General features: G+C 34.6%; 1 protein-coding gene and 1 pseudogene across 1 annotated transcript in view; both read left to right on the top strand.

The window, feature by feature from the left end:
- LOC121727035 (acid sphingomyelinase-like phosphodiesterase 3a) overlaps nucleotides 1-23,759 on the top strand; it is an 87,980-nt gene that overhangs the window by 16,754 nt on the left and 47,467 nt on the right. The window contains exon 2 of the mRNA XM_042114714.1: nucleotides 10,915-11,019. Coding sequence (XP_041970648.1) covers nucleotides 10,950-11,019 — 70 coding nt within the window. The 5' untranslated portion in view covers nucleotides 10,915-10,949. The remainder of the gene's footprint in view (nucleotides 1-10,914; nucleotides 11,020-23,759) is intronic.
- LOC121727036 lies at nucleotides 22,329-22,865 on the top strand (annotated as a pseudogene).

Below are 23,759 nucleotides of genomic sequence, written 5' to 3'. Positions count from 1 at the left end.
TAGAAAAAAATCCCAAAGTTACCTCTTCTTTAAACGAATTTTCCATACTATGTCCAAATTATATTTTCTGCACTGAATTAAAGACAAATAATATATCTAGGGCGATTCGTTTTTTTGACTAGATTTAATTGATGTATAAAAAACGACGATCAAAAAACTATAAAATAGCAGGTGCAAAGGCTCGGCTGGTACGCTTTCAGTCACACACTTTGCGCCTGCTATGTTCTACAGTAGTCCTTGTCACTGATCCCAAGACCTAGTGTCGTAGGGCTAGGGTGCCGCCTGCTAATCAATCAAGGTTAAAATCTCAACTACTTATGATAGATCCTGTAAATCTTTTTGTTTTATTTGATACTAGAATTAGTTTAGTTGTCTGGCTTTGATCTTGTAATAAGTATGTAAAAATCAAAAACAGCCTTATATGTTATTATTTAAAGTAATTTTAATTAACTACATGATAACTACATAACTACATACTAGTGATATTTATTTTAGAGAGTTCCTCTGAGAGCAGTTTTTTAAAAGCAGTGGCTTTATTGGCATTAATATCTATATGGTTAAAGTGTCTGTTGTATAAGGCAAGCATATGATTAGTTGGTGCACGGAGGCCTGCATTAGTACGTGATAATCTTGTAGCAAATACTTCAGAAGCAGCACGACAAGCTCTTTTGTGTGTTCTGAGAGGCACTCTGTAACTAAGGTCATTTACAATATCGATGCAGTCATATTTATTGTGGCAGATGTCATACAATAACATCATCTGAAGTTGCATTCTTCTACATTTTAAGTTTAGTAATTTGTATTTTTCTAGTAACTTAGGTTACGATAGGTAGTTTAACCGACACTTATATTGTACACAACGTAAGTAACTTTTCTGCACTTTTTCTAGGTAGTGTGAGTATCCTGCGTACATCGGATCCCAAATACATGAAGCATATTCTAGTTGTTAGCGAATTAAGGTTTTGTATAAATATAGATATGTACTAGGTCGTTTGAAATCGTTACTAGCTCTTAATAAAAAACCATACATCTTAAAAGCTTTACTGCAAATAGTATCTACATGAATGTCTAGCGTCAGCTTGGCATCCAATATAACCCCAAGGTCACGAATAGTGAAAACTTTTTCTAAATTATGGCCATCTATGGAGTAGTTATGTATTATGGGTCGACGTTTTCTGGTAAAAGAGATTGTTTTACATTTATTTAAACTTAGCTGTAAATTATTGACATCACAATAGTTAGCAAATCTGTTAAGATCCTCCTGAAGCCCCCTCTGGTCATCAGCATTATCAACGGTGCGATAAATCTTTAAGTCGTCTGCATATAGTAGAAATTTACAATTTTTGAAACATTTGTGAATATCGTTTATGTAGATGATGAACAGCAGGGGGCCAAGGTAAGACCCTTGAGGCACTCCAGACGTTATAAAATTAGTATCAAAGTTAGATTCGTACCCATTTATGATAACTTTCTGCGTCCTATTTGTGACATAAGATTTAAACCATCTCCATAGATTACCACGGATACCGTTAAAAGCGATTTTTTCAAGTAATAGTTTATGGTCGACGGAATCGAAAGCCTTTTTAAAATCTGTGTATATACTATCTGTTTGTTTATTACAATCCAGATTTGTAAAAAGTTGATTGGTATAAACCATAAGATTTGTTACAGTAGAGCGATTACGGACGAAACCATGCTGTTGTTGAAGGATATTTCTATGTAATAGTGGGTATATGTAGTTATGTACTAGCCTTTCGAGTAATTTAGATAATGTTGGAAGTATCGAGATTGGTCGGTAATTAGTTATATCTGTTTTGGAGCCTCCCTTGGGGTGATTCTGGCAGATTTCCATGCCGTTGGGCACACGCCTTCTGCCAAACATTTATTATAAAGATTTGTCAAAGGCTCATATATAGCTTCTGCAGTACATTTAAGAAAAATCGGAGGTACATTATCGAGACCTGCTGCTTTTGTGCTGTCTAGAGCTTTAAGTTCCTTAAGGACGTTACCTTCTTCTAGTTTTATGTCACTGATAATAGTGCCGTTAGAAGGTCCGCCCTCCTCTCCCGTTATATTATCCACATTAAAAGAGTCTGCCACTTCAGAGGGTTGAAATACCGACTGAAAAAATGTGGCGAATAGGTTACAAGTTTCCTTTTTTTTTTTTTAATGAAATAAGGGGGCAAACGAGCAAACGGGTCACCTGATGGAAAGCAACTTCCGTCGCCCATGAACACTCGCAGCATCAGAAGAGCTGCAAGTGCGTTGCCGGCCTTTTAAGAGGGAATAGGGTAATAGCGGAGGGTAGGGAAGGGAAGGGAAGGGAATAGTTGAGGGTAGGGAAGGGAATAGAGTAGGGGTTAGGGGATTGGGCCTCCGGTAAACTCACTCACTCGGCGAAACACAGCGCAAGCGCTGTTTCACGCCGGTTTTCTGTGAGAACGTGGTATTTATCCGGTCGAGCCGGCCCATTCGTGCCGAAGCATGGCTCTCCCACGTATAATTCCTGAGGGGGTTTGGCCTTTATATTATTGTAGTGTACGTTAGTAGGAATTACTGACTGGTTTTTACGGTTATTTATGTAATTTCAGAAGTATTTGGAATTTTTTTCTACAGAGGTCATATATTTAGTGTAACAGATCTGAGATTCTTTCTTGAATCGTTTTCGAAGCAAAGAGAAAATAGAATAGTCTGATATGTTTCTATGTAGCTTCCATCTATTCCATGCCTTATTCTTATCTTTATAAATGTGTATTAAGGCTAGTGTGAACCAAGCAGGAAAATTATTGTTAGAAACACGTTTAGATGGTACTCTTTTTCGAATAATATTATATATGTTTTCATAAAAAACCCTAGCACAATTTTCAGAAGATTTGTTTTTGAATTGTTCACGCCAATTGATTTCTAGGATATCCTTATTTATTTGTTCGTAATTTGCACTTTTAAAACATAATCTTGTAGTTGAAGGCGTAGTTATAGGTTTGAAGCAGTGATCGTCAACAGGTATTAAGGCATAGAAAGGGGGGTGATACGCATCTGGCGGGACGAGAGTGATTGGCGCGGAGTACGTTCTACATTCTTGAATATTTGTTAAACATAAGTCGAGCAATCTATTTATGCTATTCTTATGATAGTTTACCTGTACACAATTTGGAAAGTAAAAAGATGTGAGTTTGGTGGCGTATATAGATTATTTACTGGTATCATGTTATTGAGATTCCCGTTTATGCACCAATCTATATGAGGCAGGTTAAAATCTCCCAACAAGCAAACATTTTCATAACACTTTATTGGTATAATTTTTACTAATTCATTAAAAAGTGCAAAGTAAATGTCATTGTTAACGGCTGGTGGAATATAAGCGGCGCCTAGCAAGTATTTAGTTTTACCAAGACGTAACTCTATTAGCAAGTAATCTAAAATAGGAGAAATATCAAGTGAGGCTGCGGGGGGCTCTGGCATACATTGCGTAGCGCCTAATGTGCGCAATACCGCAACAAGTACACCCCCTCCGTCCCGGCGTCCCGTGGCAACACGATCACGGTCGCATCTAAAATCACAATAACGAGAGTCTACGAATTCGCTGTCGGCTACATCATTATGCAGCCATGTTTCGGTCAAAATAATTATATCATAATAATTATGTGATAAAATGTTTACAAAAATAGTATTTAATTTGGTTCTTAGGCCGCGGCAGTTTTGATAGTACAAGGATAGAACTTTATTTGAATTGTTAAGAGTCATATGTTTTTTTTTATTACTAATGACAAATGTATTAATTTTACTTAAAAAGTAATTGGCTATAAGACAGTCGAGATATTTACAGCTCATGTCCCTGAGGTTGCATCGTCTACAAGAAAAATAATCTCACTGGAAGCCTCAGCTGAGTTTGAGTGGAGGTTGGCTATGTGCAACGTCCTATCCTTTTCATTTGCGTACTGTGTATTCATTATATTGAACAGAGAAAAAAAAAAAACAAGCTAGCTGGGCCATGAGCTAATCTCTCTGAAGATATTACTACTATAGTTCCTAAACAACCAACAGGACAGTGGCGGCTAACAGAAATTAAGTAGTCACAATAAACATAACTAAAACATACCAAGAATCCGAGATGTACATTAGTTTTGTCTTGGAATTTTACAATCTGCGCTCCTACTATATTGTTACTTCCTGGAAACCAGGACCAAAGTAAATCAGAAGATTTTATTAGTGCCTGAGCTATAATTTTCTTTATAATATGTACTCTTAAAAATGATGCTATGAGTATGTCATGATAAAACCGGCAAATGCTCGATTTTGGAAATTTATAAACTAAGTATACACAAAGCTTTAAGATATTATATTGTGTTAGAATAGCCCATGACCATGTAATGTACGTATAGTGCATAAGACAGTCACTGCCAAAATTGTAATTGTTTATGATTAAAAAAAAGTTTAAAGCTTATGAGAAAGGATGAGATTTCCACTACTAGTATGTTTCCGGTGCTACATTGTCTACAACACGGGATACTCACACTGGGAGGCTGTGCTAACTTGTGTAATTGGTTACTGACTATACACAAATACCAATTTTTATAATTAGCAGAAAAGTACATTACACCATGCAACAGTATTACACAACATAAACTAGTCGACTGCCCACATGTTAATTTCTTTGTTTGTACACAGTTTATTTGAGGACATGCTATATTATATCTTAAAGAGCCCTCAGTAAGACTTCCTTGGTAGTTAATAAAAATAAAAAGGTTACCATTTACATGTTTAGCATACATAGAAAATCTGAAGTTACAATGATTTAATTTTGAGCTATTACTATTTGAGATCCCGCCACAAAAATACTTCCTGTGATTGCAATTGACAATAAACTCTTTAAAGTGTGTTAGGACCAGGAACAGAACAATATTAGGACTGAGTACAGTTTCATTTTTATCTTTTCTAACAAGTAATGTTATATAATATGGCTGGTTACAACTAAGTTTGATAAATTGCATAGCACAGCAATACTTATATGCTAAATATTTGTAACCATAGTTGTTATCAGAATAGTTTTCATTATGAATATATTTTAAGAGAATAGATTTTTTGAGTAGACAGTATGTTCACATTATACAGTTAGAATAAGTATTTGCAACATAATATTAGTAACATAAAAATGCATAATATGGTTATTTAGAACACTTCCCTGGTAAAGAAGTATTAATATTGTAATAGTGTGCACTATACAGTCAATGCTATGTATAACTTTCCAAGTAGACAATAATACCATTTAGAGGTAAATTAATAACAATCCTATGAGTACAATAATGCATAAAAACCGAAAAGAAACAGATACGTGGGAGAGCCATGCTTCGGCACGAATGGGCTGGCTCGACCGGAGAAATACCACGTCCTCACAGAAAACCGGCGTGAAACAGCGCTTGCGCTGTGTTTCGCCGAGTGAGTGAGTTTACCGGAGGCCCAATCCCCTACCCTATTCCCTTCCCTACCCTCCCTTATTCCGTTTCCTTTCCATCCCTACCTTCCCCTATTACCCTATTCCCTCTTAAAAGGCCGGAAACGCACCTGCAGCTCTTCTGATGCTGCGAGTGTCCATGGGCGACGGAAGTTGCTTTCCATCAGGTGACCCGTTTGCTCGTTTGCCACCTTATTTCATTAAAAAAAAAAAAAAAAATAATAATAATTAATAAACAAAAAAAAAACCAAACCATACATTTAAATAGATCCCTGCTTCGTTTTTTGAATGCTTTCCACTACCCTTTTTTATGTAATTTATTGTCAACTAAGAAATTTTGTTAAACAATTTTATATAACATAAAGATTGTATGAATTTTGCACTGCAGGTATCATAATAATACACTATACCTGTTATAATATTGTGAACAGCCTGAGGGGCAAGAGATATCTTTTTAAGAGTTTTTAACGGTGAGCAATGTTTGAAAAAACTCGGCTTGCTATACATATATATATATATATATATATATATATATATATATATATATATATATATATATATATATATATATATATACAGGGTGTAACAAAAACAAGTGATAATAATTTAGGGTGTGTACGTGTTCCCTATAGAGAGTTCTCTGTGAAAGTAGCAGCGCTGAAAGACCAAAAATTTTCTTCACTTTTGTATGGGGAAACTCGTGACGCTCGGGCCCTTGCCCATACAAAAGTGAAAAAAAAAATTTGGTCTTTCAGCGCTGCTACTTTCACAGTGAAATCTCTACAGGGAACACGTACACACCCTAAAGTATTATATATATATATATAATACTTTAGGGTGTGTACGTGTTCCCTGTAGAGATTTCACTGTGAAAGTAGCAGCGCTGAAAGACCAAATTTTTATATATATATATATATATATATATATATATATATATATATATATATATATATATATATATATATATATATATATATATATATATATATATATATATATATATATATATTTTGCATGCCCCACACTAGTAATGAAATACCCATAATAATTATTATCGATGCCAAACAAGAGCTATACAATTCAATAAACCTTACGTGGACCCAAAATTAGAACAACGAAACCTCTAAATTGTATTATTTTGGACGAGATGTTCTAAACTAAAGTGAAACCAAATATAATTTAAAATTGAACAGAAAAGACCTGTAGTATATTAACGCATGTCTGAGAATAGGCCATACTAACGCATCTCATGTACATTGTATCACGAAAAGCACTCCTAACACTTGCCTTAGATATAGCTCATCATTCTCAGCCAAACATGTTTTTTTCTAGAAATGATTTCTAGCTAGATCGATTTATCGCTCCCGAAACGCCCTATATACCAAATTTCTTGATAATCGTTGGAGCCGATTCCGAGATTCCAATTATATATAAATATATATACAAGAATTGCTCGTTTAAAGATATAAGATTTCTGAAAGACAAATGTTTAACCTTAGAAGTGATATAATATATATTACCCTATGTTAAGTGATGCTGATAATATTATGTGTTATAAATATTTTACGATTCCTCATAAAAAATGCATTTTATTTATAAGAACAAGATATTAATATTACTTATCATTATTATTATGATGTCTTTATGTAACGAAACCGATACAATCAACTTTTGTTACTCGAGATTTTCTCTAAAGTATTTTCTATTCATGGAAATTGTTCATAACCTACTTTACACAATGGGAGGTATTCGCGGGGCTAACCAACATCCTCGTGGTTAAAAATTCGTGAAACAAAGGCAACATCTAATTTACATTACGAGAATACTCATTCCGGTTCCTTGTTCGCATGTTCACATGAATTTCAATGTTTTGATATCATGTTTGTTGATAATATTATATAATATTATTTTCTTACAATTTTATTTTTCGTAAAACTTGATTTTATTCTATTAGTATGTTTGGCGACTTTGTACTCAATGAAATCTTTCGGCTTATAAAATATGTATACCTACAGAATGTAATAAAACTAAGTGATAGATGATAATACTTTAGGGAGTGTATGGGTCCCCTGTGTAGAGTTCGCTCTGAAAGTAGCAGTGCTGAAATTGCATTTTTTTTCGATTTGTATGGGCAAGCGGTAGTTTAGTTGCACCCTGTATAAGGCGCAATCATAGTCTATAATATTCTATTAATCTTTGCAAAGAATCGGTTTAATAATATAATAAAAACAAAATATACGATTTTTATAAATGATAGTTAAACGGATTTAATGAGCTAAATAACTAATTATTATTGGCATGTATTTAAATCAATATCTGTATATTCCCTTTTCTTGATCAAAATATTTGAAAGTTTCACCAAAAATACTGACTTGCACACACAATTATGCAACCTAAATAATGCGAATTCAGCATACTATTTAAAGTTATTTGCAAAACTGTTATACTGAACGAATAACTATTATTAAAATAGTATATCTAACAATTCCTTAGTTCAACAAACATACTACAACTTTTTAAAGGAAAACCAGCACCTAAATTACTTTTAGGAACATCATATTTTATTCTAAATAAAACCCAATTTAATATGTTATGTTCATATAATAATTAAGAACACATAAAAATCATCAAGTGCTAACTTAACATAGACTAAACTTTGGCATAGTGAATGGTAACTCAGTTTATAAACAATAATAATAAACAATCGGCAAAGAGCGAGTCAGAGTGAGTCGACGGAGACCCGCTACGCGGGGCTCCTACTTCTGGGTGGTTCACAAAAAATAACCACGATCTAACCTAACCCAATCAAGTCGTATTGGGCGAACATTGCTATTAATTATTTAAGAATCATTAATAAATTTATTAACCCATACAATTACAATACAGTACTAAATTTTGATAATTTTTCTCAATTTTTATCAAGAAACCTTGAATTATATAGTTTTGGAATGATAAAATCTTTCACCATATCTCATCATAAAGTTGCACGATTTGTCAATTTGTAGACTTGTTTTGATAATAGAAATTGATTTTATTGTGGTGCACCTTTCGATATTGTTTTTAGAAATTCCGTTGTAAGATTGTCCAATTTAGAGTGTAAGTTAGTATTTTTGATAAACAATTTAAATTTTAGTTTTACAAATAATATATCCGATGTATGAACCATATTTTTGGTGTGAATTCGGTTATTAAGGTCGTCTCGTTTTGTATGATGTTTAAGTTTTTTTTGGAGGACATGTTCAGTTAATTCAATTGTTTTTTTTGATCAGCATTAGTTTTTCTGGTATGCATTCAGTTTATTAGCGGAGTAAAGGTAGTGTGCTGAAAAAATATTCTGATGTGCATTTAATAATATCCCATTATTATAAAAATTTTAACCAACTAAGAGAATTTGTAAGATTTCATTTGTAAAGCCAATTTTTACCACCGAATACTTGTACAGTACTAAACATCTAGACAACAAAGTTACAGATACCTAAGGCGATGTTTGGAGTTAGATAAAGTTTTACAAAGATTGAAGTAACGCAATCAAGAACAACTAACACAATCCAGGCTCCCTAAGAAAATACAAAGCAAGTTAAGGAAATAACAGCGCACGTACTAAAAATCAAGTCGGGTAACTCGGCAACAAACTTGGAATTGTACCATGAATGTGTAAGAGTCTAGGGATTCAGGTCTCGGGAAGACGGTTATAGCTTCTATGGCTTAATGATAGTTTGCTTGAGTTGCACAAGAGAAAGAATATAACATCCATACTAATATTATAAATGCGAAAGTGTGTCTGTCTGGCTGTCTGTCTGTCTGTCTGTCTGTCTGTTACCTCTTCACGCCCAAACCGCTGGACCGATTTTACTAAAATTTGGCATGGAGATACTTTGAGTTCCGGGAAAGGACATAGGATACTTTTTATCCCGGAAAAATGTACGGTTCCGCCGCGATAAACGAGTTTTGGCGCAACGGAGTTGCGGGCGTCATCTAGTAGTAAATAATACTTATTTTAATGACTGGCCGGTTCAATGCTACACTGGAGTTTTAATAGTAAATAATACCGTACTTCTTTTAATGATTGGCCGGTAATGAACCGGCTACACTGGAGTTTTATGGTGCCGAGCCAGAGTACTATTTCTATGCTCTTGTAATCCAGTGAGATGACACAACCAACGAAAAATTTGAATCACGATCAACTTTAAGATGACTTTTTTCTAGAAATTCCATATAGCGCCTTTCTCATAAAACTTGTTAGATAATAAAAGTTAATTGTAAAAAATATTGATCAATATTTGCTTGTATCAATAATGCGAAAGTTCTGCATCGAAAACAAAATATACGTAATAAATTAGAAAGTAGCCGAACGAAACACATTAGAGATCCCCGCTTTGTGTATGCAAAAGACTTCTTTGCTTTATCGAACGTTTGGTCAATACGCGGCTTATTCGATTTACCTCTGGGTCCATTCCAGATTTTTACATAGGATATTGGATTCTTCTTCGTCTGCATAATATAGATCGGACGGGATAAATGGATCATTTTTCATGTTTTTCTAGTCTTATGAATAATATTGTTCGACGGCAAACGTAATCTACATGTGGAATGAATATTCTATTCTATTGCTTGATGAATTTTTTAAGCTGATAAAACTTATGCTTACTTTAATAGAAGAATACACTGGAGTTGGTAATAAGTTTGCGCTATGAGTGTTACGGAATGAAATAAAATTAGCATATTTTTCTTCAACTTCATAATACAAGAATTTAAATTAAAGGAATTTGTTTTTATGATTTATTTACGTTGAATTTTAGCACGACTACAAAGTGACTTATCTTATTTTATGGAACTATATTCTTTTATGCTCTTTGTTTTAAAAGGACGGTGGACATTTTTAATACAGCAAAATAAACCACGCGTTGGTTTGCACACGTAAAATAACTTCAGTTCAAGTTAACAAATAAAGTAATCGAATAAAATGACCTTTGTGATGATATATTTTTTGGGTAAAAAAATGTTTAGATAAAAAAGGTCATCTATTTTTGGAATGTCAACATAAAAGTCGAAAACACTGTAAGGCTAGGGGTAAAAACATTAATCTAAATAAAGAGGTTACAAGAGGTTTTTTATGGCCCAAAACGGTGGCAACGGTGGAACAAAAACTGTTTATTGAAAAAGGAAATAAAAGTAAGGGGATGAGGTAACGGACACCTCAGTGAAGGACTATTTTAAATTTTTGCTTCAAAGAATTTGTTGTCACTTTCAATTTCCTTTTCATATTTTTCATTTTTACTAAAATAACCCATTTTTAGTAAAAATGAAAAAAAGTCAGAAAGCTTCGTGTAGCAAGAGAAATATTTGAGTGTGAAAATTATATAATATTTATTTCAATTAAATTTTACTCTTTTTATTACTTTTTAAAAATGAATTTTATAAATATTGTAAATAAAATATTGATTTCAAAATATTTTTTGCAGATTTCCCTGGAAAATGACCTAAGTCAGCCACCACGATGAAGACAGTCAACTTGATATTGACACTGATAAGTGTCTTCTCCTTTACCTGCACCCACGCCAAAATAGGTAAGTGAAACCTAGTTTAAATCTTTCTTTTAATTATTTCTTTTCCTTTTTCTTTACTAAACTAGTTGACGCCCGCAACTCTGTCACGCCAAATTTCGTTTATCGGGCGAATACCAACTATCGTACAATTTTTCGGGATAAAAAGTATCCTATGTCCTTTTTCCAGGGCTCAAAATATCTTCATACCTTTCAGCAAAATTGGTTCAGTGGTTTGGGCGTGAAGAGGTAACAGACAGAAACAATTTCGCATTTATACGACTCCACGACTCCACCCGCCTAAAAAGGATATTCCACGGTAATTGTAGAGTTTTTCACATTAAAGAGTACCTGCTGGAACTAGGCCTGCCCACTTCCGTGCGCTTTGATCCTATGACCTTTTACATGTTTTACAATTTATTTGAAAAAATATTAATCAAAATCGGTTGCGCGATTTTACAGACATAATATATTGGGAGAGACAGTGGAAAATAACTTTGTTTTGTATTATGTAGTGGAGTTTGGATGATGTAAGTTATAGCCAGGATGGATGATGTAGTAATAGCCAGTTATTATGAATATGAAATGGCGAAAAACAAAACATTGATTACTGAAAAAAAACTTTTTTTTCTAAAAAATCCTTTCCATTAGAAGGATTTAGTTAATTATTACTAATTAGTAATTACTTATTATACTTGTACGTAGGTATACTGTAAGTAATCACAACATAAAATTATAATCTCAGCAATTAATATCCATTGTACCAAATATATCATACCCGTGGTGGCAGGAAATATTACCAGTTAATTGAATATCTTTCAGGAAACGGCTTCGGAGCATTTATGTGCCTCAAAGATGTAATATTTAGAATCATAGCTACATAATAATTTATATGAAATTAGGGACATAATACCATCATAAAATCTTTTCCTAAAGGTACGCTTATACGGGCAACTAAAATTGCTCTACTCCAGTCAATTCTCGTCAACTTTGACGTCACGACTACATCAAGCAATTTTCGGCAACAAGCAGAAATATTGCGCAATACATCATAATACAATTGAGCGATATGGTGCAACTTCATCAACTAGTTACTAGGCAATACTGTCATACACGAGCCCATCGGATATTCGTCAATTCGTATCGGCGACATTGAGCGATATGAAATATCTGGAGCAATATCGCCGAAATAATTGCCGCAATTTATTTAAATTGCTCCATATTGCTCCACTAATTGCTCCAGATCGGTCCATTCGTGTCGCAATTGTTGCTCATGTAAACGCTTCTTTAGAAAAATTGCCAGAAAAACATTTTTGGAGGAGCCCAAAAATCTAAGATGTTGTTTGATTTTAGTGGCAACGACTAAGCTATTTCTATCATTATATGGTACAAAACATAATCTACATTTGGGTTTTTTTTAAACTTTGGCCCATTTGCAGAGATCTGTGCAAGTGGGCCTAAATTTTTCTTTTAGGTGCATAATACCACGGGCCGGGCCAGACTGACATGGTGTGAAACGTCCATATTATGATTATGATTATTAATATTATTATTATGATTATTAATATTATTTTTAAAACCGTCTGTAACCAAAAGCAGATTTTTTTTCTATAATATATTATTAACTAACAATAGCTTCATAGGTAGTCGCTACTAAAATCGTGCATGTTATATTAGTTCCATTGAAATACAAGTAATTTTGCTGCGGCTTATTAGAATGCTGGCTCTTACATCTGCCTCATTTACGTTTTTCAGTCGGAGTTGCGTTTTCCGGTGCCAATTAGCAACTTACGTATTTAGAATTCATTTAGGAATTAATTTAAAAGGTCGCTTACCACAATTTTCAGCGTAACTTTAATCAACTGACCTAAATTAAACGAATGCTGAGCTTAACCGAAGGCTCGCCAGGAGTAAGATTAAATTGTTAATATTTAAGGAAGCCTAGTTTTAGCCGGACCTGGACTCCTTGGGTGTGCTTTAAGTATGCAATTTCATATTACGTGTAAATAATGAATTTGAATGTAGCATTGAATTTTGATATTTTTCTCTGATCACATACATATAAAAGTTGGTTGTCTAAGATTCGTGTATTGTGAACTTACTTGCAATACCTTTTAACACAAATAATAACTATTGATAAAAAAACTTACTCATGTGGCAAATAGGAGAAGGTCAACTTATACGTGGATCTCCTACTATGTGACCTATTTAAAAGCCTACATTTTAGAATGCAAAATACTTAATGAAGTCAAAAAGTTAGATGTGACAGTAGTAATAGAACAATTATTATTATTGTGAACAGTATTTTTGTTAGTAAGTGTATCGGAAGACACAATAGACATAACTACCAGTAGTTCGACTGCAAAGAAACGGACAGGTTTCAATATCTGTCAAATTCGTCGGGTTTCACTAGGATTATGAACGGAATGTACCTCGCGCTGGCTGATATAATTTATTTTTAAATATTTAAAATGAAGATTTCAAAATTGGATTCTGCAACTTTTAATCGCATGTGCCAAAACACAAACAACAATACGACCAAAGAGGAACACGTCCAGTGAATATGTCAAAGTTTTAAATTCGTAGGTACCAAGTTAACAACCCTAGCGACGATTTTCGTCATAATACGTCAAATTAGAAAATTTCAACATCAGTCGGCATACTCTATAATTCTGTCTACTTTGCGGAAGAGCTTTGAGCGTCGGAAAAACTATTCGCAAGGAGATTACGAATATCTGAACCTGTTGTAGCAGTAACATCATTGAGATACATTAAAATTTATTGGTTTTTATCTACGAATAATAAAAACGAAGGAAAAGTAACTCCGTCAAAAAACATGCTCCACAATACTTGTCAAAAAAGTGTACCTTAGGTACACATTTCAATACATTTGCAATATTTAGATGACCTTGAGCGGTACTAGGCTGACGTTACATGACCGATCAAAAGAAACCAAATTTAAAACGGTAATAGTATGGGAGTTACGATTTCCTTAGTTTTTATTACTCGTAGGTTTTTATGCTATAAAGAAATGCTATTCACAGGGGATTGCTACCCAACCCTAAGACATAGGTTACACGGTCAGTCTGGCTTCAGTTCAGTCCATCAGTCTCAGACTGATGCCAAAATGAAAGTACTGTATAATAAAAAAAATATTAGTCCGTCAACCTCTCGGTTACACGATCATTCTTTCGTCAGTCTTGGTTAGACTGAAGAACTGAACTGATGCCACACTGATCGTGTAACCCTAATTTAAGGGTTAGTTTTAAACTCATGAAAAAATACTGAAAATAATAAAATAACATTTTATCAACCAAATTAAAACCAATTTTCGCGCGATTGTGGCCGAATTTATAACAACATAGACACACATTAGGGGTATTTTTTATTCCCCGTTACACTCGACGCCTAGATTTCCCGAGGGTCCCTAACTAAATTACTCAATGGTATTGTTGATTCTAGTGTTCGTTGACATACGATTTTATTTCCATTGTTGTTAAACAGCCAATCATGCTCGTTCCTCATTAATGCATGCAGCATGTTATTGTGTTGAAATAGGAATACTCTGTGAAATCTAGGTTCAGTAGTTCTGCTATAATATGCATACTGATAAACCAATAAAAGCCGTTTCAATGACTTTTATTATGCACTTAATTAGATAAATGTTGGTAAGTTAGCAACCGTATTATAATGCACTTAAAGTGTGATCCAATAACTTTTCATTAAATGTTAAATGTTTATCACGCGGAATCTGTTTGATTCATCGGCACAAAATTTATCCTATGACCTTTTCCAAGACCCGTCACTGAACTTCATCATAATTACTACAGTTGATTAAGTGTCAGAAGAGACAGACAGACGATTTTTGACAGACTTCCAAAAAGGAGGAGGTAATACGTTAGGTTGTATGTATCTTTTTTTGTATGTTCAACGATTACTCAGCCGTTTATGATCCGATTTTCAAAATTCTTCGTGTGTAGGGTTTAGCTTGAATATGGTACCATGTTCACAAAAGTGGTGATCTGATGATGGGATCCATGAGGAATCGAGGGGACTCCTTGAAATTTGTATGGAAACATATAGTTATTTTGATTTTCTATGAAGTATTTGAGATAATTGCTACCAAAAAGTAAGATTTCGCACCAGATTAAACCCTGGATCCGAAGATACCCAACATAACTTTTGAAACCTTATAGATACTGGTTCTGGGATTTTGGCGTTGTTTAAGCAACTGAAAGCATAAGCCAATATATTATCAACTAGACAATCATCATCATCACAACCATAATTATACCATGGGTCATCACATTATGCTGCAATTATTAGTACTCTTCATGATATTTTGCATCGCAGCTGATGTTTTTTATGATTGTTTCGCTGTTTGTGGACCGATTTTTAAAATTCTTGTGTTGTCGTATAGGATATAATCTAAATTTTGTATAACAATTACGAAAGTGGTGATCTGATGATAGGATCCATGAGCAGTCCAGGTAAATCCTTGAAATTTATTAAAAATCAAATGGCGATTAAGAAGTTGTTTCTAGTAACTTAAACGTATGTTACAAATAAGTGAAATTTCAAAGAGATATCTACTTGACATAGAAATTAGCCAGTACCGACTTCAAGCGATTGAGAGTCGAGAACAGAATTGGTTGAGGTTTAGTCGAATTTCGAAAAAGGTGCTAATGAAGACTAAGAGTTATTTCATACTTTTTAGATCATATTTTTAAGAATATTGTTTTATAGGAAGTCGGTTTCAATCTTTTGTTAAAAAAATAATAATAATTCGCATCAATACTTTATTACTCGTCGTTAGTAGTGAAGTCTATTTTTAGGCATTTACGACCAAACAATATTAAGTCAAAATTTCATTATCTTCGAACTACGAGTATCTTCAATTCTTCATATTTTGGGTATCTACGCATTATCAATTCAACGTCGTTACATAATGGAACCTTTTACTTTACACGAAGGTCATACGAGAGCATCCCACGCGTGCCTACTACGGATGAACCATGCCTTTTAGCCAATATGTTGTCTTTATCGCCTCTTTATAGAATCGCCGATCGAAATGTATGAAATTGACATAAGCGTTCGATATAATGAAGTCGATATACGACTCATTTTATGTCAATTCCATACATTTTGATCAGTTATTGTAAAGAAGTGATAAAGAAAACTTCTTGGCTAAAGAGAAGATACTGATATTAAGTCGTACTTTTTCAATATGGATCTGACCTAGTTTTTTATGTGGGTGAACAGCTCTAACTGAACTCAAAGATGCGATGAACCGTTATGGTAATCAATAGTTACTACTCTTTTATATTTAATGCAATGAAAGTAAACATTATTGAGCAGCTTAAAGTCGATTTCAATTCAATTTCTTATAATTGTGAAATAAATTGATCAGTTATGGTTCTTAGAACGCAGAGAAACTTTTATTTATAGATTTTTTTTACGAAATATAAACCTAACATTAAACAGAAAAAATCATCTAAAACCTATTTGAAAATTTAGTCAATATCCTTTCAGGTATATAAAAGGTAAGTGTAAAAAACTTGTACATTAGTAAAAAATCCGGTATAAAACAGTATGTTTACTTCACGTAAAAACTCTAAATGCACTTTTAATACGGGCAAAGTATAAAAACTCATTTTCAGAATACAGCTTATTAGCTGTAGTAACTTTTATTAAAGCCTACTCACGTTTTATGCCGCTGTAAAAGGCCTCAGGTAAACATATAAAAATCATATTGTATGTAGATTTTTAGAGCGGGTAAAGAGGAATTCCGTGTCGTGCCCGTAGTGTATGATACACAGTGTGGTCACATACCACACTTAGTAGTTCGCTGAGAGCTTCAAGGCACTTATTAAAATAAATTACAGATAATATATTCTAGAGCCAGATTTTATGTACGAGGAGTTTCTTGGAGCTAATAAAGAAAATGTTGAGGAAGAATTTTGCGTACAATACGTCTGGGAAGATTTAGCGCTAATTTTCAAAATGGAACTCTTCTGAAGTTGTAACGAACAAGAGGAGTTTTTGTCTAATACGGGGAGCGTACAACGAACCCTTTCAATTATCTGTTATTGAGAGTTGTAAATTGAATTATTATTATACTTGTTTCGTATACGCTAATTATAGTAAGAGCATAAACTATAATAATTATGCATGCAAGTGTAATTTTTGAAATTAACTAGCACACAATATTGACCAATGTATAAAATTGTCTCCTAACCATGGCTGATTATATTTATGCTTTTTGACAAAATAATAACTTTTATGGAATAACAAAGTTGTTTGGGTATAAAGTGGACGTGGGAGAGCCATGCTTCGGCACGAATGGGCCGGCTCGACCGGAGAAATACCACGTCCTCACAGCAAACCGGCGTGAAACAGCGCTTGCACTGTGTTTCGCCGAGTGAGTGAGTTTACTGGAGGCCTAATCCCCTACCCTATTCCCCCTTTATTTTTATGAAATAAAGGGGGCAAACGAGCAAACGGGTCACCTAATGGAAAGCAACTTCCGTCGCCCATGGAAACTCGCAGCATCAGAAGAGCTGCAAGTGCGTTGCCGGCCTTTTAAGAGGTGTTCCCTCTTATAATAGGGGAGGGTAAGGAAGGAAAGGGAAGGGAATAGGGGAGGGTAGAGAAGGGAAGGGAATAGGGGAGGGTAGGGAAGGGAATAGGGTAGGGGATTGGGCCTCCACTAAACTCACTCACTCGGCGAAACACAGCGCAAGCTCTGTTTCACGCCGGTTTTCTGTGAGAACGTGGTATTTCTCCGGTCGAGCCGGCCCATTCGTGCCGAAGCATGGCTCTCCCACATATAATATAAAAATATACTATAAAAACTATTCCATATATATAAAAATTAATCCATATTCGCGTGGTCACGACATCACGCATAAACGGCTGGACCGATATTGCTGAAATTTGGCATGGAGATACTTTGAGCCGCGTAGACAAACATAGGATACATTTTGTCCCGAAAAATGTACGCTTACTACACAATATATTTTTATGATTTGCGCGTAAGCTATTCAATTGATTTTGATGAATTTTGGTATTGAGATACTTTGAATCTCAGGAAAGGACAAAGGATACTTTTTGTCCCGGAAAATGTACGGCCCCGCACAATAAACTCTTATGATTTTCGCCTAAACTTTTTAATCGGGTTTGATGAATTTTGGTATTGAGATACTCTGAGTCTCGGGAAAAGACAAGGGATACTTTTTGTCCCAAAAAATGTACGGTTTCCGCACAATAAACTTTTATGATTTTCGCTTAAACTATTCAATCTATTTTGATGAAAAGGGCGAAATACTTTATATTATGGTAAAACAACATTTGCCGGGACAGCTAGTTAATAATAATTATTAAATTTAATATTTATTTTCACATATTATGATATTATTACAGTAATTTATCTAATTTCTACTTTCTCTTTAAGTAAGCATAACAATGTTAGCACAGTGTCTCAATAGAGGACAATAACTATAGCGACATAATCACAATACACTGGATTTGATTGTGAGTACAACTATAATAGACAGCTTTCCAGATAAACCTGTCTATATTTTGACACTTCGCAACGCTCCATACAGTATATTCTCGATCAGAAATAGACATCTCATCCCGCTAATGGAGATAACAGCAAACCGAAATATATCGGTTATGTGCTACGTTATTTGACATACCGCATACGTTCTTACCTACACATAGTGTCTAAGCACACCAGGCCGAAGTTACGCGGCGTAAATTCCGCATGATTACGTCCGCAATGTCAAACGCATACAAAATACGGCCGGAACGCGACGGAATAGTGTGTCATCGGTATAGTTTGTGCGTTTTAAGATGATATGGGTGACAGTTTTCATGTTCCTTGTTACGGGTTTTTTTTACAAGAAAACAAAAAAAAACAAAATGTAATAAATTATATTCCATCTACAAAAACAAATGTTTCATATAATTGTAAATGACTAAAAATAAAAAGATGCTAAACTTATTCATAAAAATTATAAATATTAACTGTGAAATAGGAGTATAAAATTATTGTTACGAAAACATTTGAAAAATGTCATATGCATGAAACGGAACTTATGTCAATAGAGATTGACTCTGTTGAATCGAAATCAAATCGATAAAAAAGGGCGGCCATCTTAAATCGCCGGCACCACTGAAATGTCAGTACGAAATCGATATTTTCGATTGCAATTCCTTTACGAAGTGATTCGATAATTTTAAACTATCGATTAATTTTTGTTAGGTAACTTCCCTACTATTGTCAATTATAATGTGTCACGCATATCATCATAAAACGCACAAACTATAATTTAAAATACATTGCAGGCGGAATCTTGGCGGAATCATGCGAAATTTACGCCGCGTAACTTTGGCCTAGTGTGTTTAGACACTTACTATATTCAAAATGGGGAAATAGTAGAGAATCCATAGTCTATAATTATTAACCTCTCGGGATCCCTACTTTTTAGCACGATAAAAAGCAGCCCATGTACATGGTTTACTCTATAACTATTAACTATATAACATAATATTATGTCATTGACATTTTAGTTGTAAAGCTTGTTTAAGACAAGCAAAAAAAAGGAGCAATGTTTTCATTATATTTTTAATCTTCACAATACATTTTTAAATAATACTAGGAATAAAGATATAATTTATAGGTATCGAAATAAGTAAATCGACTAAATAATAATAATTGGTGTACATAGACACGTACTGATTATTATTATTATCGATCAACAGAATATAGCATAGACCAAACAAAACTGTTATCAAGAACGTAGCCAGTAGCCATAAATATCAAAAGCTATTCAAGCTAATGGTTGTTTTCAATAAAACTGTGCAATCAATGTAATGTAACCTAATGTGACTTAACTAGGAAATAATAATATGTTGAGGTAAGCGATCGAGCTTACGACCTCAGTTGAGTGACAGTTATAACGACATAATTATACTATCGATCAGAGGCATTAATATCACATAAAAGTAGAAACTAAAGAGTTAGGTACGTACCTATTATGCGAATCAAAATTAATTGTCGCACTCAAAGAAAAATGATAAGTAAAGGTGCCGGTTGACAGCGGGCGACATGAATCAATTGCGTCGCGACACTACTGGTTTCTATGCATGGGCGTATATAAGGGGAGTGTCCTGGGGGTCCGGACCCCCCCATTACTATCCATCTTCTTTGTTCAATTTCGACAATAGTATAATATGTACCTCGCCGATTAAAATCGGTGCGGTATATGTATACAACAAATATTTTTGATTTCCTAAACACGTTGCCTATTTGCTGCTGCGGTTCCCTTCATGGGCGATTGCAACTCGCACTTAGCTCCTTTTTTACGTTAGGGACCGCCCCCCCTTATCAAAGCTATATATACGCCCGTGTTTCTATGTATTTCTATGAATACATAATTATATGTGTCGCTACCTTTGTGTCGCTGGATGCGCAGGGTATTTCATAGAAATACATAGAAACCAGTAGTGTCGCGACGACACGTCGTCTGCTTCATGTCGCCCGCTACCAACCGGCACCTTAAGCCCGGCCGCACATTGTCCGAAATTTCTGATCAGAAACAGTTGAACGTCCGCGCTGTCTCTTACATTTTGTACTGAGCCGAGTGAGCTCGAACTCGCCGGAAGGATATTTCGGATAGTGTGCGGGGTGGCAGTCCGGCGAAATTCAACTGTTTCTGATCAGATTCAGACAATGTGCGGCCGGGCTAATCTGTGATCAAAATATGAAGATTTGACATAAACCATTATTTTGTCAAACTTTTCATTAAATTTAATTATCACTAAATATACTGAGTGCGGCTGTAAGTTTTTTTGTTAATATTTGTATTGTCTGATGTATCTGATACCCACAACGATAAGGCGGGAAAGTTTTACCATATCTGTTAAGGTGATGCAGCGTTAAAGTAAAAAACCGTGTTGGATATGTTTTAGATTGCTTGTTTTCTATGAGAGGCCAGCCCAGCCTCTCATAGAAAACAAGCAATGGAATAACAAAAAAAATGGAAAAGGCGTAAGCGACAAAATGGTTTTTGTTGCGTAATTTAAAAACCATAAATACATTTCATAGCTATGGGCAAATTAAAGTGTATGCTTGAACCAATCTATGTACAAATTTTAGAACCACTCTCCTCTGTAATTGGCAAAATAGGAATCCTTTTTTACAGAGGTCTTTTTGATTGATTATTCTGTGTTATAAAAGTTGACCAATCATGTTATGCTATGGATAATTCAAAGACAAGACATGATGAATACTGACAATGAACTTTAATTTCTTAGCTTTAGTCATTGCTGAGAAAAATCTTAGATATCGCTACAGCCAAATAATCAAGGCGTCGCTTTAATAAACGGGTAACGGTAAAGAGCTTTAGCAAAAAAATTAGGCAGATTTTTGTGTCGCGCTAACCGCTCGCTGGCCATTGGCGCTGACACCGAAACGTATGAAACATTAGCTTTGTCCACACTGTGCCTTTTTCTGTTTGTCAAGGGTATGCGTTATAGCGCAGTCAGTGAGGCATTCTAGCGACGCGTGCCCTCTGACCGTATTCAAAACTTCAAAAATGGCAATATTGGCGTTGCGTTCTTTGACGCATTCAATTAATGAATGCGCCAACATGAAAGTTGATGACGAAAATTGAAGATGAAAGTCCACAGTGTGGACATAACTATTGAGGATATAGCCAAAGTCCCTTTCGATAAATATGATGACGAAAATCAAAATGTATGGGATTTGACATTAGTCTTCGCAAGCGAAATGTCAAACCGTATACATCGTCATCGTTTTTTTCGAAAGATACTTTATCTAGGGCACTCTAGGGCCTCTACTATATTCGAAAACGCTTTCTAGAATTTATACATCTCGAACCATCTGCGCCGAAAGTTAGCAAGTGGTCCTCGCAATACCAAAATCAGCCTAATAATCTCTTGCTAAGTATGATTCTTTGCCGATTATGGTCGGAAATAAGTTAAAACTTTTCGCCTTTGTATTATGAGTATCAGACGATACAAACTTTATAATCCTGTACATAATCCTTCAAACGAAAAGTTTAGCAAAAAACTTGGGATACAGGAAGCCGATATAATTTTTCCCACACTAATTCGGCTTAGCTTGCTGTAAAAAGCTTTCAAAGTCTGGTGATTTAAGCTGGTCGTGTTTTATGTGTGATGACTAACGACGTATATTTTTCTTCTTTTATGAACATCGACGTTTTCTTCATCTGTGTATTTATTCATTATTCGTGCATTAAAGTCGACTTTGTATTTCATTAAACAAAAACCGGCACTGTTAAGCGTTTCTCCGGCATTGTCAAGCTCAAGTACATTCCCAGGCCTAAAATGCAAGTGTGTGTTCTGGGTGACCAGCAGCACTGTGACGAGGCCAAGACCCTGAATGTACCGTGCATGGACACCGAGGCTTTGAAAAAGCTGAACAAGAACAAGAAGCTTGTGAAGAAACTAGCCAAGAAGTATGATGCTTTCCTGGCGTCTGAGTCTCTTATCAAGCAGATCCCTCGTCACTTAGGCCCCTGTCTTAACAAACCCGGAAAGTTCCCTGGTCTGTTCTCACCAGGGATCCATGACCCAAAAGATTGATGAAGTCAAGGGCACCATCAAATTCCAGATGAAGAAGGTATTTACTTTGTCTGTCGGTTGCTGTTGGTCACGAAGACATGACACCTGACGAGCTGGCCCAGAACGTCCACTTGTCTATCAACTTCTTGGTGTCTCTACTGAAGAAGCACTGGCAGAACGTACGATCACTTCACATGAAGTCCACCATGGGGCCACCCCAAAGATTGTACTAATTTTAATATACTTTTTTTAATATATAAACATGGCATGCTAAATATAATTATTATAACTAGCTGTCCCGGCAAACGTTGTTTTGCCATAAAATGATTTTCCCTGTTTTCCTGCTTTTTTCTTGAAGTTTTTTTTTTGATTTTGTTTTATAGAGACCTCACGGAGCCCGAGACCTTTCCAACGAATGCAAAACCGTGGAAATCGGTTCGTGCGTTCTGGAGTTATAGCGTCAGGAAGGAAAACCCGACTTATTTTTATATTCATAATTATAATAGTAATTTAAAAAAATATTAATAAAATAGCATGTTTATGTTGATGCTATTTATTTTTCTAATAATAAAAATTAAAACACAAACGACATAATACATCTACTATTCCCAAGCCGTAACTTTCTTCGTTAAAACAATATTGTATTAAAAATATAAACTTTTGTAAAACAATATCCAGCGGAAGGACAAAGCGGAAACACGGTTATTCCCTAGATTATTCTTTTTAAACTTCTTCAACATTTCAAATTCCCAGTCATATTTTTATTGCGCAAACAAAAGAATCAAAACTAGTCTTCAGGAAGACGTGTCCGCAAAATAAAAAGCAACACCCTGAGGACCGGACAGCTTTTGTTTTATAAATTGCTGTCACAGAAACGAAAACAATGGAGGTTGGCGTTTTTATATACAGCATGATAATTACTTTTTACGTAATTATGGAACATGCGATTTTTCTTTGCAACCCTCCTGCAGTACCTATAAAATAATTGTCTGTCCGTCTTATAAAATAATATATTCTAAGGGCATAAACCGTTTTCAATTTAGATTTTTTGTTTGAAGCTTTGAAACAAAAACCCTATTCAAAATATTTTTTAATAATCGAGTGATATTTAACTATAATATTGGAGTACTACATTGGAGGTCAGCTCG

Source organism: Aricia agestis, chromosome 5 (assembly GCF_905147365.1).
Source record: "Aricia agestis chromosome 5, ilAriAges1.1, whole genome shotgun sequence".
NCBI classification, from domain to species: domain Eukaryota; kingdom Metazoa; phylum Arthropoda; class Insecta; order Lepidoptera; family Lycaenidae; genus Aricia; species Aricia agestis.
The sequence above is the reverse complement of the archived record's forward strand: the minus strand, read 5'-3'. Positions and strand labels throughout refer to the sequence as shown.